This window comes from Dermacentor andersoni, chromosome 5 (assembly GCF_023375885.2).
Source record: "Dermacentor andersoni chromosome 5, qqDerAnde1_hic_scaffold, whole genome shotgun sequence".
Classification (NCBI taxonomy): domain Eukaryota; kingdom Metazoa; phylum Arthropoda; class Arachnida; order Ixodida; family Ixodidae; genus Dermacentor; species Dermacentor andersoni.
The window spans coordinates 64415027-64430172 of NC_092818.1; the positions used below are offsets into that span (position 1 = coordinate 64415027).

The 15146-nt window shown below is 48.9% G+C and overlaps 1 protein-coding gene across 8 annotated transcripts in view; it reads right to left on the reverse strand.

Annotated features, from left to right (window-relative positions):
• The window catches only part of LOC126530720 (uncharacterized), a 207791-nt gene that overhangs the window by 160086 nt on the left and 32559 nt on the right, over positions 1–15146 (reverse strand). For all 8 annotated transcript variants that reach the window (XM_055070762.2, XM_055070765.2, XM_055070764.2 and 5 more), the window contains one exon: positions 3414–3603. In XM_055070762.2, the coding sequence (XP_054926737.2) occupies positions 3414–3603 (190 nt within the window). The remainder of the gene's footprint in view (positions 1–3413; positions 3604–15146) is intronic.

The following is a 15146-nucleotide window of genomic DNA, read 5'->3' on the forward strand; positions in this document are numbered from 1 at the left end:
AGCTCGTCTATCGTGTTGTGTAGGCCTAGTTGCAGCAGCTTCTCCGTGCTGGTGCTGATCGGTAGTCCTATGGCTAGTTTGTATATTTTCCGGATGAGGCATTCTAGTTTGATCTTTTCCGCGACCTGCCATTTTAAGTACGGCGCTACGTATACTATTCTACTTATTACGAAGGCCTGTATTAACCTGATCGTGTTTTCCTCTTTCATCCCGCTATGTTTATTTGTTATCCTTCTGATTACCCTCATGATTTGCGCTACAGTTCCCTCCAGTCTTCTGTGGGTTTCTCCGTTGTTGCCCTTGGCTTCAACGAGGAGCCCCAATACCCTGATCCTATCGACCTTGGGTATGGGTTTCCCATCGGCCGTCTGTAACTGTATCTCCTCTCTATGGGGGAGCTCTTTCCTGTAGTTGCCTGGTTTGCGACCTCTGCGAGTCGGTCTGTACAGCAACAGCTCTGATTTCTCTGCCGAGCATGTTAACCCTGTCCCCTCTAGATATTTTTTGATTGTTCGACCGCTGTTTGAAGCCTTTGTTCTATCTGCCCGTCACTTCCGTTTCTCACCCATAGGATGATATCGTCAGGGTATAAGGTATGATTTAGACCCTCGATTTCTTGTAGCTTGGCTGGCAGCCCGATTAGCGCCAGAATGAATAGCATAGGTGATAAGACCGAGCCCTGTGGCGTACCTGCGCTGCCTATCTCGATCTCCTCCGAAACTAGGTCCGCTATCGTGATCTTTGCCTTTCTGCCCGTTAGAAAATTGCGTACATAACCGTACGTGAGTTTTCCCAGTTCTAGTTCGCCTACTCTATCTAGTATCGTTGCATGTGTTACGTTATCGAAGGCCTTTTTTAGGTCCAACCCGAGAATTGCCTTTGTCGATCTGCCCGAATCGTCTATGATGTGATGTTTAATTGTAACAGAGCGTCCTGCGCTGAGAGGTTTCTCCTGAATCCTATCATCGTGGTCGGGAGCGCGTCGCAGTCTTCGAGGTAGGTGGTTCTCCTCGCTAGGACTACGTGCTCCATGAGTTTCCCCACGCAAGAAGTGAGAGATATGGGTCTCAAGTTCTGAATTGGCAGTCGCTTGCCCGGTTTAGGTATTAACACGATTTGTGCCGTCTTCCATTGCTGAGGAATCTGCCCTGCCTCCCAGCATTCGTTAATATATTCGGTTAACTTAGCTATAGACTCATCGTCCAAGTTCCTTAGCGTTTTATCCGTTACACCGTCTAATCTTTTTGGGTGAAGGCAACTGGTCCATAAACCCACATATGCTACCTGAAGGCATCAATGTTGCCGGATTCGAGACCCTCGTTATGTAATCAACGAGAAGAAAGGGGGTTAACCGAGGGGCCCGATTTTTATTTGTCATATCATAAAAAGCCAACAAACACTGACACCAAGACAACATATTGGAAATTGCTTGAGCTTAATAAATGAAATAAAGAAACGATGAAATAATGGAAATTAAAGTGGATGAAGAAACAACTTGCCACAGGTGGGAACCGAACCTACAACCTTCGCATTTCGCGTGCGATGCTCTCTCTACCAATTGAGCTACCGCGGCGTCGTTTTCCCATCCACTTTGTTGGCAATTTATGTGTCCTAGTAGAACCCTGGGAGTCTTAGCCAGTGCCACCACTCAAAGACCTTGGCGGCGGACGTGGAACGTCCTTTTTTTGCCGCAGGCGTCACGAAAACGTGATCTTTTTGGGTGAAGGCAACTGGTCAATAGACCCACATATGCTACCTGAAGGCATCAATGTTGCCAGATTCGAGGCCCTCGTTATGTAATCAACGAGAAGAAAGGGGGTTAACCGAGGGGCCCGATTTTTATTAGTCTTATCATAAGAAGCCAACAAACACTGATAACAAGGACAACATAGGGGAAATTACTTGAGCTTAATAAATTAAATAAAGAAACAGTGAATTAACGGAAATTAAAGTGGATGAAAATGTACCCCCGTCCACTGGGGGTACATTAAAGAAACCCAGCTAGTGAAAAGTAATCCGGAATCCCCCATTGCTTATAATCAGGTGGTGGTTTTGGGACGTAAAACCCACGAATCAATTTTTTCTCTGTCTTGTGTAGCTTGAGTATTTCGCTTAAAGCAACATTAATTCCTTGCGAAAACTTACAACGCATAAGAATACAGAAGCACGTAGTATACAGATATTAAGTTAGCACTTCAATAAAAGTGTTACTGGTGCTAATGATGGAGGGGGATAATTATTTTCGAAACCTCTGTCAAGTTGTCCCATCAAAGTTTCTTCTTGCTACTAAATCCCAACCACTTGCACTGTAACAAAGAAATAAAAGGCTACTTCATGTTCTGGTACGTTCTTCAAGTTATCGATACTGCCTACGTGTGAAAACGTTGCTCATGGCTGCCACAACCCGTGCATGAGCTACAAACATCTGTAAAAGGCACGGAGCAGAAGCGACCCTGTTGCTAGGTATTGCTGGCCCCAGACAGGTGGAATCTCTCACGTGCAGGCCGAACAAAAGTATCCTGCTGGTACGTAAATGAACCTACGAAACCACTTACACATAGTTTCGCGCAGGAAAAGCCTTAAACTGAGGTAATTACGCGCATGTTTGACCACACCGTGTGTATGCGTCGTGCTTCAGCAACACGAACACTCAACGTGCGGGTGCTCTCCGCCTTAAATAATTGTTCTCTTTCTGTTTTTCTGGGCAATTCCAACGCGACGTTGGAATTGTTACCGACTGACGAAGCAAAATCTCGCCTCGAAAACTGCTCCGCAGGGCTCGTATGAACATTTCCGTGGATTTCGTCCGGTAGCGCGTTAGCCGTCGTCAGCTACGGCAGGGCCAGCATAGGCGGCGCCACTGCCGAGCCAACGCCGAGCGCGGGACTGAAGCGGAGGAGGAGGCAAGTGGTTGGCGCTACTCTAAGCTATTGAGGGGTTTTACGGCATCGCGGCACAAGCAAGAGGCCGTGGCTCCACCACAAAGTTCGCCTTCGTGCATAACGTTCGCAGTAAGTAGTAGTAAAAGATAAATACCCCAGAAAGTGGATCGCGAAACGGGCCGCGGTAGCTCAATTAGTAAGAGCATCGCACGCGTAATGCGAAGACTTGAGATCATTGCCAGGATACACTACGGTTAGATACACTCCGGTTGCCGGGAAGCGTGACGAAGCAGTCAGAGATCTTTGAATGCTGTCGCGTTACACTCTTCAAAGCGAAGCTTAAGCGTCCTCCAAATTTTTTATTTATTGAGTGTTCTGATGATATCCCATTGAAACTAAATATCGTACCTCGCAGTGGACGCATGAATTTTAGTGCGAAATTATGCATTCCTTCGTTATTATCTTCAATGAAATTTTCATGTAGAGCGCTTAAATGGCAAGAGAAGCCACAAACTCAGCATGTCTACTCACCAAGAAGAATTTGCCGCTCATTATTCGAATACCCATTGAATAAATGTCTCCTGCCTTTGCTACTGGGCCCAGTGCCTTATCCTTAGGTGAATCATAACCCCTTTGGCTGGTGTATATGCCGGTCCCATTTGCAGGAATTTCAGTCTTGCAGAAGTACTTCGTGTCATATATAGTGTGCACGCCAACACCCCTAGAAAGGAAAAACGCAGTGAGAGTCAAAAACTTGTGCAGTGTAAAACCCTTTGCAAGTGTTATACAATACATTTATCACGTGTTATCTTGCCTCTTAATAGGAATAAGACGTTTGGCTTTCACTTTAGTCAAATTGTTCGAAGGTACAACTTTGCGCACTACTCACACTGTATATTTAATTTATGACTTCTAACGTATGTACCCGTTCTTACGTGTTTACTAATGTATTTAATCAACATCATTGCTAATACAAGGGTAGAGCCTATCTCACCGAGATGTAGCATGTAAACTATCCTCTTAGCGCGGCAGTTTACTGCCCAGTGATAGCTACAAAGGAGTGACATTAGCCAGACGCTACCATCAGAAACATGTTGCGCTACCCTTTTGTTCCAATTGCAAATAATTGGTACGGCATAACACAAATATGTATATTTCTTTATGCAACGAGAAACCAAGAGCGTGTTGATTAGTCGCCAGTTTGATTTCCTGCAACGGCAGCCGCAGTTAGACTGGGAGAGAAAGAAAAATTACGCGACACCCAACCACCGTGGGAATCGTTGTAAGCGAAGCTTTCTGTGCAGTTTGCTTTGATTGACGAAAACAAGTGGTGATGTTGGCGTCGAATGTTCCATTTCTTAAATCTTTAGTCTAACACGATGGTGGTGAGGTGATGTTAAGCGTAACCTTGCGTGCACCACTGCTGTTTGTCTGCGTAGTTCACAGAATACTTAGGAGGAGGTGTCTGCTTGAGGCGTTGTTGTGTGCCATATTTCATAACTTCTAAGAGGGTTGAGAATATTAATTGCCTCACATGGCACATCGCATTGCGTCAGAAGTATTAAACATAATTGGATTATTGGGCAGTATGTGCCTAAACCACAATCGGATTAGGAGGCACGTTATAGTGGCGGAGACCGTATTAATTTTGAAACCGTGGTGTTCTTTAACGTGCCCCTAAATCTAAGTGCAGGACGGTGTTTTGGATTTCACTGTAGCCGAAATGCAGCTGCTGCAGTAGAGATCAAACTCACGGCCTCGAGCAATGCCAAACCCGCAAAGCTATTGCAGCCGGCACAGAAGTGTTCATATAACGTGGGACCGCTTCCGTAGTGTCGCCTAGAACATAGGGTGCGCGTTAATGCGGCTCTGCTTCTGCACGCCCTGCGTAAGTTGCCTGCTTCACAAATTTGCATTGTCTTTAGTTTTCAGAACTAGCAGAAATGTTCCGCACTATTCCTCAAAAATAAATTATTTTCGTTTGCCCAGAACCGGCTGTCGTGTGTTTAGCAGTACTATTTCGTTGCCTTATCACGCCGTTTCCCATCACCCCGCCTTCCTTGTATTGGGATAGTGAGCGAATAGTAATTGGTAAGGACGAATAGTGTCCGTGCTATTCACTCGTTTCGCGACTACATTGATTCAATTCATTCTGTGCCTCCTCTCCCCTCCTCTCGATCATTCTGTTCAGCTTCCCTCTGGAATTGCACGCCAGAGAATGTTAAGGATTGCAATTTCTAAAATGCTTTTGCGGGGTCACAGATAATTACAGCTGTCAAGAAGCTAATGTGACGACGCGAGGGGAGTTTCGGAGGGCATTGTGAAGATTCGACGCCGCTCGAAGGTCCAAACGAGTTTCTCGCGTCTCCTTTCGTCTCTGCCATGCTCCTGTCCTGTAAACACACGCTATAAATCACCCGCCTGCGTGGCGTGCCAGACAACGGCAATTGCATGCGCAGCGCGAAAGTGAAAGAAAGAGGCAACAAAAGCTTCGATTTAAAAAAAAAAAATATGTCACAGCTTCAACCGAAAGGTGAAGCATCGATTGCAGTATCAAATTATTAGGCAGCTTACGAGGTAAGGATAGCAGTTTCATCGGCCATAGGAATTTTTAAAATGTGCTTAATAACTAAATAAACATGCATGGTGTCCAGCGCGCACCGGCAAACATGAGCACATCTCACTCGATGACCGCGGAAGAACAACGGCGTTAGGAAGAGGGCCGCATCAGCTGGGAACTTGGATTCTTGCTACCTCTTGCTTCAGTGCGAAATAAGTGTGCGAGCATAGAGTTCGCACGAAGCCATCAGACCTCACCGGGCCAAGATTTCTGCCCCCCGAAGATTTCTTTCAACATCGTCACGTTGTAGTGACGGCGAAGAGCGAAATGTAAGTCGCAAAAACCAAATTTTTTATTGGGCGCACCTGTGCCTACAAAAGCAAGTGACACTAGAAGCACCACGACCGCGGAGAGCACAGTCGGTGATCGTCGAAATCTCATTTACGGGGTTCAGCGCGTAAGCTTTTCTACGGGATGTACCAGCTAACTTTAGCCAGAGCATAAAATTAGCGAATGCGACGTAGCTGTACAGAACCATTGTTGTTTGCCATGGCGTGGAGATACTGAAATTATATTTTTCATTCTGCTTAATCAGATAATGAGTCTTACATATTTATATAACTTCTCAAATAATGTAGTTAGACGAAAAGTCTAATTGAGAAAATTGTACAGCAACATGAAAAACTCGCGATACAGCCTTCTGTTGCTCAATAGGTGCAACATAAATTTGTTTTTCCTAACGTGAAATGAGCCAGCGAAAATATTTTAGCACATTTTACAAATGCTTTTCTATCGATTTTTGAGAAAAACAAAGAACGAAAGAAAGTATCAATGTCCCCTCTGTAAAAGCATCAACCCAATGCTACATACACTAGAGCAAAATACTACTAAAGCACATGAAGTAAAGAGAAATAATAAATAAACAAATAAATAAGTCCGAGGGTTCGTTAGCGCTGGCACAAAGCCTTAAGGCGAAAAAGATTGACTACTTCAGGTCACGTGTGGTGCTGCAGTGATTGGGTAAAGGCTTCTGGCACGACCTCACTGTCCTCAGTGCACATATACGTCGTGTTATCTAGCAGGGTCCGAACTAGCGTCGCTAGAGTTACTCACTAAGTCCTTGCCGATTCTTGGGGTCCAAAACAAAATACCGTCGATTGGCTGGTATTCCACGCAGCATCGTCAGAAATTGTAGTGTCGGCTATCCGTGCTTTGCCGGTTTCTCATGCTCAAGCGGACGAGTTGTACTTTTTCGGCGCACCGAAGACAAATGGCGACGTCGAGAGTCTGTTCTCCGGTCACCTGCGGCAGCACAGCGTCGAGAGTCGTCAACCCGTTTCTTCTGTAAACCAGCTTGAATGGTGAGATCTGTTTGTTTTTGCATTAGCGTGTTTTAAGCGAAACTTACGTACGGAAGGACAGCATATCACTTCTCGTGTTCGACGTCGACGTATGTGGCTAACGTGTCAGCAAGCGTCTTGGTCAGGCGTTCCATTAGATCATTCCTAGCGAGTGGTATGTGGTTGTCCTCCTGTGATTTGTTTGGCTATACCGCAGGATGACTTGAGTAAGCTCAGCAGTACAATCCGTTCTTGTGTCAGCAATGGAGGCCTCAACAAGTCTATCCCCATTTGCTGAAATGGTCGGCAAAGAACGTAGTTTGGCTATAGCAATCCTGCGGGCCTTGTCGGTGGTGTCTTGCGTCGCTGGCAGTTTCTGCATGTCTTGACGCTACGGGTGAGGTCGGCGTTCAGGCGGGGCCAGTAATACTTCTAATACTTCTCCTGAATCCTCGCGAGCATGTGGGACAACATGAGCTGGTCTTCCATGGGGTCATGAGACAGGGCATGCAAACGCAAAGCCCCAGAGCTGAAGAAACAACCAGGAGTTTGTTAGCGCAGACTAGCGAGAGAGCGAGAGAGAGAACTTTATTCAAAATTCTTGGTGTGCTAAGTGAGGTGGGTGGGGCTGTGAGACTAGCTCCACCAGGGCCTCCCTTCCTCAGGCAGCGGTCAGATCTTGAGTCTTGGCGACGTGTTCGCCAGTGACACAACCAAGATTTGATCTTTCGAGCAGTTACTGAGCTGCATGGCTTCCCAATGTTCGGACATGTGATTCTGAATGTAACATTAGTGCTGTGTTTAATGGTGTGTGGTACTGAGTGACATGCCCAGATAGTGTGGTCGAGATCGGCGCGTGGCGTGTGGCATGGTTTGGAGCTCGGTGTGAAGGCATCGGGGTAGATGTGATGATACAGGGACGGTGCAGGAAAGGTGCGCGTCTGTAAGAGCCGTCACGTGATCGATTGATGTTTGTTGAGAGAGTTGTCGGGAGGGCGGTATTTGAAGCGGGCTTTGCAGTAGTACGTGAGGATCTCGCGATAGCTGATCATACGCTCGCTCGCGTGGCTGCGCCAGGACCCTACGGCTTCGTGCTTAGGGGCTTGCGGAAGCTGAGGACATCCAGAAACCTGCTGGCCTGAAGGGGAGTAATGTGCCCGGTGGATGTTTGCTCGGTCGGAGTCTTGCGCGGCTTTGTTTTCGGTAAGACGGGTGTGGCTCAGGCCCCAGATAAGGTGGACGCTGCGGCGACAGGAGGGGTGTGTGCCTGTGCGAATGCGGTATGCTTGGGACAAGATGAGCCGCCTGGTATAGTCACGTAGGACTATCTTGGAGTCAGTGGTGATGCACGATGCAGTATTCGAAGCATAGCGAGAGCTATAGAAGCACCTTCGCCTTCTTCAGGATGAATGCTTCGTATATCCAGTTTCGAGCCCGCGACCACGGCAAGTGGGTTGGTTAATCCGCGGCGTCGACATAAGATACGTGCCAAGCGCCCTCATACCTATTGCCGAGTTGCCAAGCCCATGCGGTGCGAGGTGCTTTATTGTGGTCGGGGCGCATGTTCTTCAGGAGAGGGGGAATCAGGAAAGTGTCGCGAATGTCCGGTGGTATGGGGAGCTTGACTGCAACCTGCTTGATGTAAACATGCTCAGGTTACTGAGGACTTGACGTCATTTCGCGGTGTGGAAGAGGCCTTCGTAGTGAGCTAGGCGCTGAGCTTCGATGAGGTCGCAGAGTTTTATGGAGCCCCAATTTAGCCAGCTTCACATTGGCGGTGTTGGGCGGAACGTGGAGTACTTGTTTATATGTTCCCTGATGATGATATCAATGTTCTGTTTCTCAGAATGTGTGAGGCATAAGAAGGGTACAGCATATGTGATGCGACTGATCATGAAGGCCCGGCCTAGCCGAAGAATGTTGTCCTCTTTAATACCAGTTTAGATAATACGAGCATGAGATAAGCAGGCCTACTTGTGGAGCGTGGTTGCTAAGATGATGTAAAGCTGCAGTATTCGTGCAGTTTCGCTGCGTACGCAGCCCAAGGGCTCAGAAGATTGGAACGCGAGGGAAAGGCGCGCTGTGGGGCTGCCAGGTCAATGGATGGAGAGTGAGGTTCTGACGGGTGGTGCCGATGAGCAGGCTCGAGTATGAGCAGTTCGGATTTAGGCGAAGAGCAGGAAAGACCCCGTGATTCAATGTATGCCGTCAATGTATCCATGGATGCTCGTAGGGTTCCTTGAATGTCGCTATCACTACCTTCTGTGGTCGAGAATGTAATGTCCGCATAGAGACTGTGATGGAGGCGGAGAATGGCAATGAGGCGTTCCAGGAGTCCGAGGAGTGCGACATTGAAAAGTATGGGCGAGTGTATGCTGACCCTTGCAGTGTAACCTTACTCCCTAGCGATATCACGTCCGATTTGAGGCCCTAGAATGTTGGAATGGCTGTACGACTAGGTAGGAAATCTACCACATAGCGGTACATGTTGTAGCCGACGTACAAATGTGACGGCGCCTCCAATATGGCGTTGTGTTTGACGTTGTTGTCGAAAGCTTTTGGAAGAACCCAACCAAGGATGGCTTCTGTGTCGAGTTCAGGACCTTGATAAGGACCTATGATTTTGTGATATAGCTGAAGCATAATGTCTTGAGTGGATAGCTGTGGGCGGAAGCCAAATCATGTGGGGTAGTTACGCTTGTCTAAGTGTGCAGTAAGCCTTTGAAGACTAGTGTGTTCCATGACTTTCACCCGGCATGGCGTGAGGGCGATGGGGCGCATATTGTCTAAATGCAGGGGTTCGCTCGGTTTAGAAATTAGTACAATTTCGGCACACTTCCAGGATGACGTTAAAGAACCGCATTCCCATACCGCATTCACGTGATGCAGGAGGGTCGCGAGGGAGGCGTCATCCGTGGAGGCCTAGTTGGGTATTAAGGTGTGAACCACTGCCTGCGGCTCCGCAAAGGTAACGGGGGCATCCATCTCAACGTTGTTCCGGCCTCTGTAGGGCAGTTGCTGTTGAATTGGTTGAGTACCAATGTACTTGACGGTTAAGTCCCGGAATAACTGATTACCAGAGTCATGGCCAGATGTAGTAGTTTCGGTTGATTCTGCCATTGTGTACTTTTACAAGTGCGATCGTCGAGGAGATTTTGGGGGGTATTCCAGGTATTACGGAGGGTAGGTTGCCGTCTCATACCGTCGCATACAGCATGTCATTGCTCTTTGGTGAGCTGATGCACATAGTGCTCGATATGCCGGTTGAGTACCGCGATGCGTTTGCAGAGCTGACTGTTGAGTCTCTAATTCTGGTATCACCCTTGAAGTCCATCGAGGGCCTCTTACACATGCAGGAGACGGTTTTCGAGTTGGTCTAGGCCAGCCTCTTCAGAGACACTATTGGTCGCTTTCTGGACGTCCTCCAACAAACCGGCTATCCAGACCTCTACAGTGGGATGAGGGCCGTCCGGAAGGGTGCGCTGTGTGCGCCATGTCCATATGGCATCCCAGTCCGTGAGACCAAGCGGCCGTCCAACCCGTGTATTCGGACCGGCCGTGATTTAAGTATAGAGGCAAAGTGGTCCCTGCCGAGAGTATGTCCGGTATCCTAACAATCTGCCGCAGGAGTACGCTTGGTGAGAATTAGATTCTGCGTGGTATCTGTGGACGTTCTGTTGACAGTGTGCGTGTGGTGGGCAGGATCAGTGAGAGCGGCGTATCAGAGTTACTTGATGTCTGCGCAGAGCTGGCGGCCTTTGCGTCTCTCGCAAGGGTGTCTCCGAGCAACTGCGCGGGCATTAAAGTCTCCCTCGAAAACGAGGGGGGAGTGGGCAAAAGGATCCACTGCCTGCAGAAGGCGGTAGAAGCGATGTGATTGGGACTGCTGTAAGTAGCGAGTTAAATAGGGTGGAGGAGTTCTTGCGCTGAGGCGGGATAATTTCGAGGAAAAGATGCGGAGGGCTGTGCGGAAAGGGGTCGTGCGGTATGACCGTAATGTTGCTTCAGACGAGTGTGGTGAGAGATGGCTGATGATTGGTAGTGTGGGCGTGGAAGTGGTAGGCCGCGTGACTGGTGAGTTTTGCCGTTGTCATGTGACTTTGAAGGTGGATGACATCGGGCGGGACCTGTGACAATGGTATCGGTAGACGCTGTCTCAGGACTCCTCGTTTCCGTGAGTATCCGCGCCAGTTCCTCTGCCAAATGCCGTACGTAGCATGTTGAGAGGCGAAGGTGTCGTCCATGCGTGAGTGAGATTTCTTGAATATGACTCCTTTGAACGTGTCAGACCGTTCCTCAACGTCTGTCATACGTCGTTTGAGTTTCGTTGTAGAAGTTAGGATTTTTTGGGCGAGCTCTGAATGTTGGTGGTCATGAGCTGCTTTGAGCATTTGAGTTGCAGCGGCACTGGGCTAGGCTATGGCCCCTTGCAGACAATCTTCGACGGTTGCACGAACTGCACTTGCTGACTGGGTGGAAATAGCGGTGTCCATGGAGCCATCGCGTTCTGGAGCACGGCGCTTAGGCAAGTGAGGAGGGAGATCATTGTTAGGTATCGGGTGTACTGCTCTAGTACATTCTTAGCAGCTGCTGACAGAACGTGTTGTCGCGCCTAAGGACCGATATTTTGGAGCAAATGGCCTTAAGTTCCTACATGACTAGTTGCAGTGATAAATTGTCTGCGGACGAAGCCGACGGCTGGGGTGGGGGTTCGGCGAGTTGAGGGGTGTGTGTGTGTGTGTAGAGACATTACAGGGAGAGGACATGGCTGTTCAGCTTACCTGGGAGAGTTCCGTGGAAGCTTGTTCCGATGTGGTGTTGCATATTGATGGGGTGGTGTGTGGTTTCGGGAGCTGCTCCTGCAACAAGCTCTGGAAGCGAATGCAGGAACCACTTCGTGATGACGTAGACGGATATCCCGAGCGCTGCTCAGGCGAGAAGGGAGGGGTGACAGCTTGTGCCGTGGTGCGATGTAGAGTTTGTGCTTGGTACCACTGTATGAGGAGGGGAGGGGTAATGTAGCGTCATGCACAGACCTTAACGCCAATCAGGTGACCGAGGCCACAACGAGAACATTATGCCTGGTAGGCGTGGCCGGGTTTAGGGCCTTCTTGGTAGCATGTGACACACGGGCTGCGGCGTGAGGCAGGGCAAACGTCGGCGCGATGTTGGACTGACCCGCGGAGTGTGCAGAATTACGCTTTGCTCTCGTGGATATAAGATTTTTAGTCGGCGCCTCGGTAGTGGTCTTAAAACGGGACTTGTCCGTCGAAAACAATGAGCACCGAGTTGGTCTTTCGTATCCCACGAGCTTGCAGTATAGAAGGATTACGTTGGTAATTCGCTAGTCGTGATGGCTTTATGAGTGCCGTATGGTGGGATCTTGGGGATGGCCCCTTTAGTTGTGTCATCCGGGGACGTAGTGCAGGATGCCGCGGGGTAGTTCTTGCCTCCGGTCTGAAGGGATGTGATCGTTCCCTAGTACTCGGCATTGTGTATTTTAGAGGGGCAGGCCAAGACAATATTACATGCTGATTCGGTCCTATAGGTATCATAATAAAAACTTAGAGCGCTAAAAACACAAAGGACGTAGAAGAAGAAACACACACACAGCGGGTGTAGTGTGTATTTCTTCTCCTATATCCTTTGTCTTTTTAGCGCTGTACATTTTTATGAGAATGCATTACCAACTAGCGCACCTGTCCATCTTTTTGCACTGTATTCCTATAGGTATCCTCTGCGGTGTCGGTCGGAGTGAGGCCTGTAGCAGCAAGAATGGTATCGCGGATTTACGCTTCCCCTATTATGGCGGCATTAGAGTCGACTTGCAGGCGAAGGGGGACCTTAATGTCTGTAGGTATTCTGGGTAATCTTGAAGCAGGCGGGCGATGGTAGAGTCGCAGTAGGCCCTGCTGCGACTGCGTGGTAGCGACATGTGCCGGCTGAGTGGATTGGTGCTGGCGTTGCTTGTGCTAGCGGCAAAGAAGCCATCCGCATTCGGTGGGATCGTCCTGGGGGAAGGGGAGGGGTCAATCTCTGTCCCTTCGACTTCAACGACATCAATGACGATACGGCTAGGCTCGAACAAGAAAAATGGATAACGGTCGCATCAGAGATGCACGGTCGCTAAGCGAGCCGATAGCTCGTCATTAGGGTTAGGGAGGCGGCGGCATAGCCTCGTAAGAAAATCGCCGAAAAAGCTACTTCATTTGTATAAAACGACGAGAGTGACCTCTACTGAGAGCTGATATCTTCGCGGAGTCGATTGCAATGGTGCTTGGGTTCTAGAAGTCAGAATTTTGCCAGGAAGATTGAAGAAAGACGGAACCCATTAGAGGTGCTGCGCTTCTCGCGCCTTCGTCCGTTGACTGGGGTGAAGCTTTCCTTTACGAGGACAGAGTTTTTCAACAAAAACGAGGAAAATCTTTGACCTAATACCATGGGGACAAAGTTGACCTTCTATTCTAAGAACACGACAAGGCGTCTTGTCAGAACAACATCTTGACTTGTCTGCTCGCTGCTCTTCGGCGAAGTCGTCGGCGCCTATTGTACCTGATAAGAGTCGTCATCCTGTTCATGTTGCGGCGGTGTTTGATTACACTAAAAACAGTTGCACTCCCCTTTGGTGTGTATATCTGCCACACAACAATAATCGCCATGTGTCCCACTTGCATTTCCTTTCTTAAAAACACTGTGCTCGATATTTTCCTGTCCAGAATGCTCTGTCAGGCTGATAACGCGCATGCCGTTCGTGACTTGAAAATACCGGACGGGGGCGTACCATTCCGGCGTTTAAACAGAGATGCTGTTTAAGCTGGTGGTTAGGCCGGCGGACGTGCACCGTAAAACCTCGCCGCGCGATGACGTCATCCCGCGCGCCGGCATCACTTCATCGTAGCTTCCTCGCCGCGCCGTACGGAAGCCGCTCATGTGCAGATGCGGATGTAAGCCGTGACGTCACCACGGGGCATAAAGGGAGCTCCGCTCCGCTGCTGCGTCGGCAATGCAGCCGGGTCTCCGACGAAGCGAGCGTTGGGGCGAGAAAAGAAAAGCGTCGCTCCCGAAAAAAGGAAGCGCGGTGCGAAAGCCACCTCACCGCTGCTCGAGAGCCAATGCGACGACTTCGGTCCACTCCCGAATATCGCGCAGGTGAAGCGGCGGGGAATCGTCAGCGAGTTGCAGAAGATCCAGAGTTAGGAGCTCACGTTATCGAGTAAAAGCGAGCGTGCAACTAGACGCGTCGACAAAACGATCCGGGCCTGCGAGTCACGGAGAAGTTGCAGCGGCAAGTTCGGAAATCAATGCGAGGTTTCGACGGACGCAGAAAACTTGGCTCAGTCACCAAGCATCAACACAACCAAACCAAGAATAACCTAGGTGGGGTAACCCGCTTCGCTGTTCGCCTAGTCTTCGTGTCACTAGTGCAAAGCTGTCCCAAACTTTTGTAGAGTTTAGGAGCGCGGGAGGGGCATCCGGCATCAGTGTTTTCGTCCGGACTTATATATTACGGTAATGTGGAAGTCTTGAAGTCGGAGGCTACAGCATGCAAGGCGTCCTGAACTGTCTTTTTACTCGGCTCTCTAATACAGTGCTTTGTGGTCCGCTGAGCACTTTGAACGGCGTGCCACGCCGGTAAGGACGAAATGTAGTGTTAGCGAGATTATGGCAAGGCATTCATTTTACGTGGGCGAATAATTGAATTCCGCTTCTGACTGCGAGCGGCTTCCGCAAAATGTAACGCTTTCCAGTCAGCGATGAGGCATGCGCTGCTTGTGTCGATTCGATTTCGATATCAGCGTCTTCATTGACATGGGTGAGTACTCGTGGTGGCTGCAGGAACTGCCTCGACTTTCAGTTTTTCCCGCTTAAACTACAGTCGTATTCAGTGTGAAGAGTCAGAGACGCGACAATGCTAGAGATGTTCTTGGGAAAGTATTTAGAGTAGGCATACAGACCAATAACCATATTCCACACATGTATTTATTGATCCTTTTCTCTTGGACTGTACTTCAGAAACTCGAAATGACCGTCGAAGTTTTACGACTATATGAGTGGCCAAAGCCACCTGCATATTGCCGCGACGCCATCTGTGCCCAACTGTGATGACCAAATATGGGGACAAAGGTTCGTATACTCAAAAGGTTGTGACGGTTCTCTTAGGCGGAGCCGCCGCGAACCCAATTGAGGACAAAGCCGTTGGCTTCGACAACACGCACAAACTTTTAATGAAACTAAAAAGTAGCTCAAATAAATAGAAGAAAATACAAAACATAAAAGAAACACTCAAATAGACATCACGGCAGTAAGAAACACACTTTGGGCTAGTATGAAGTTAACTAGTACGCGAGTGCGGGCTTGCCACGA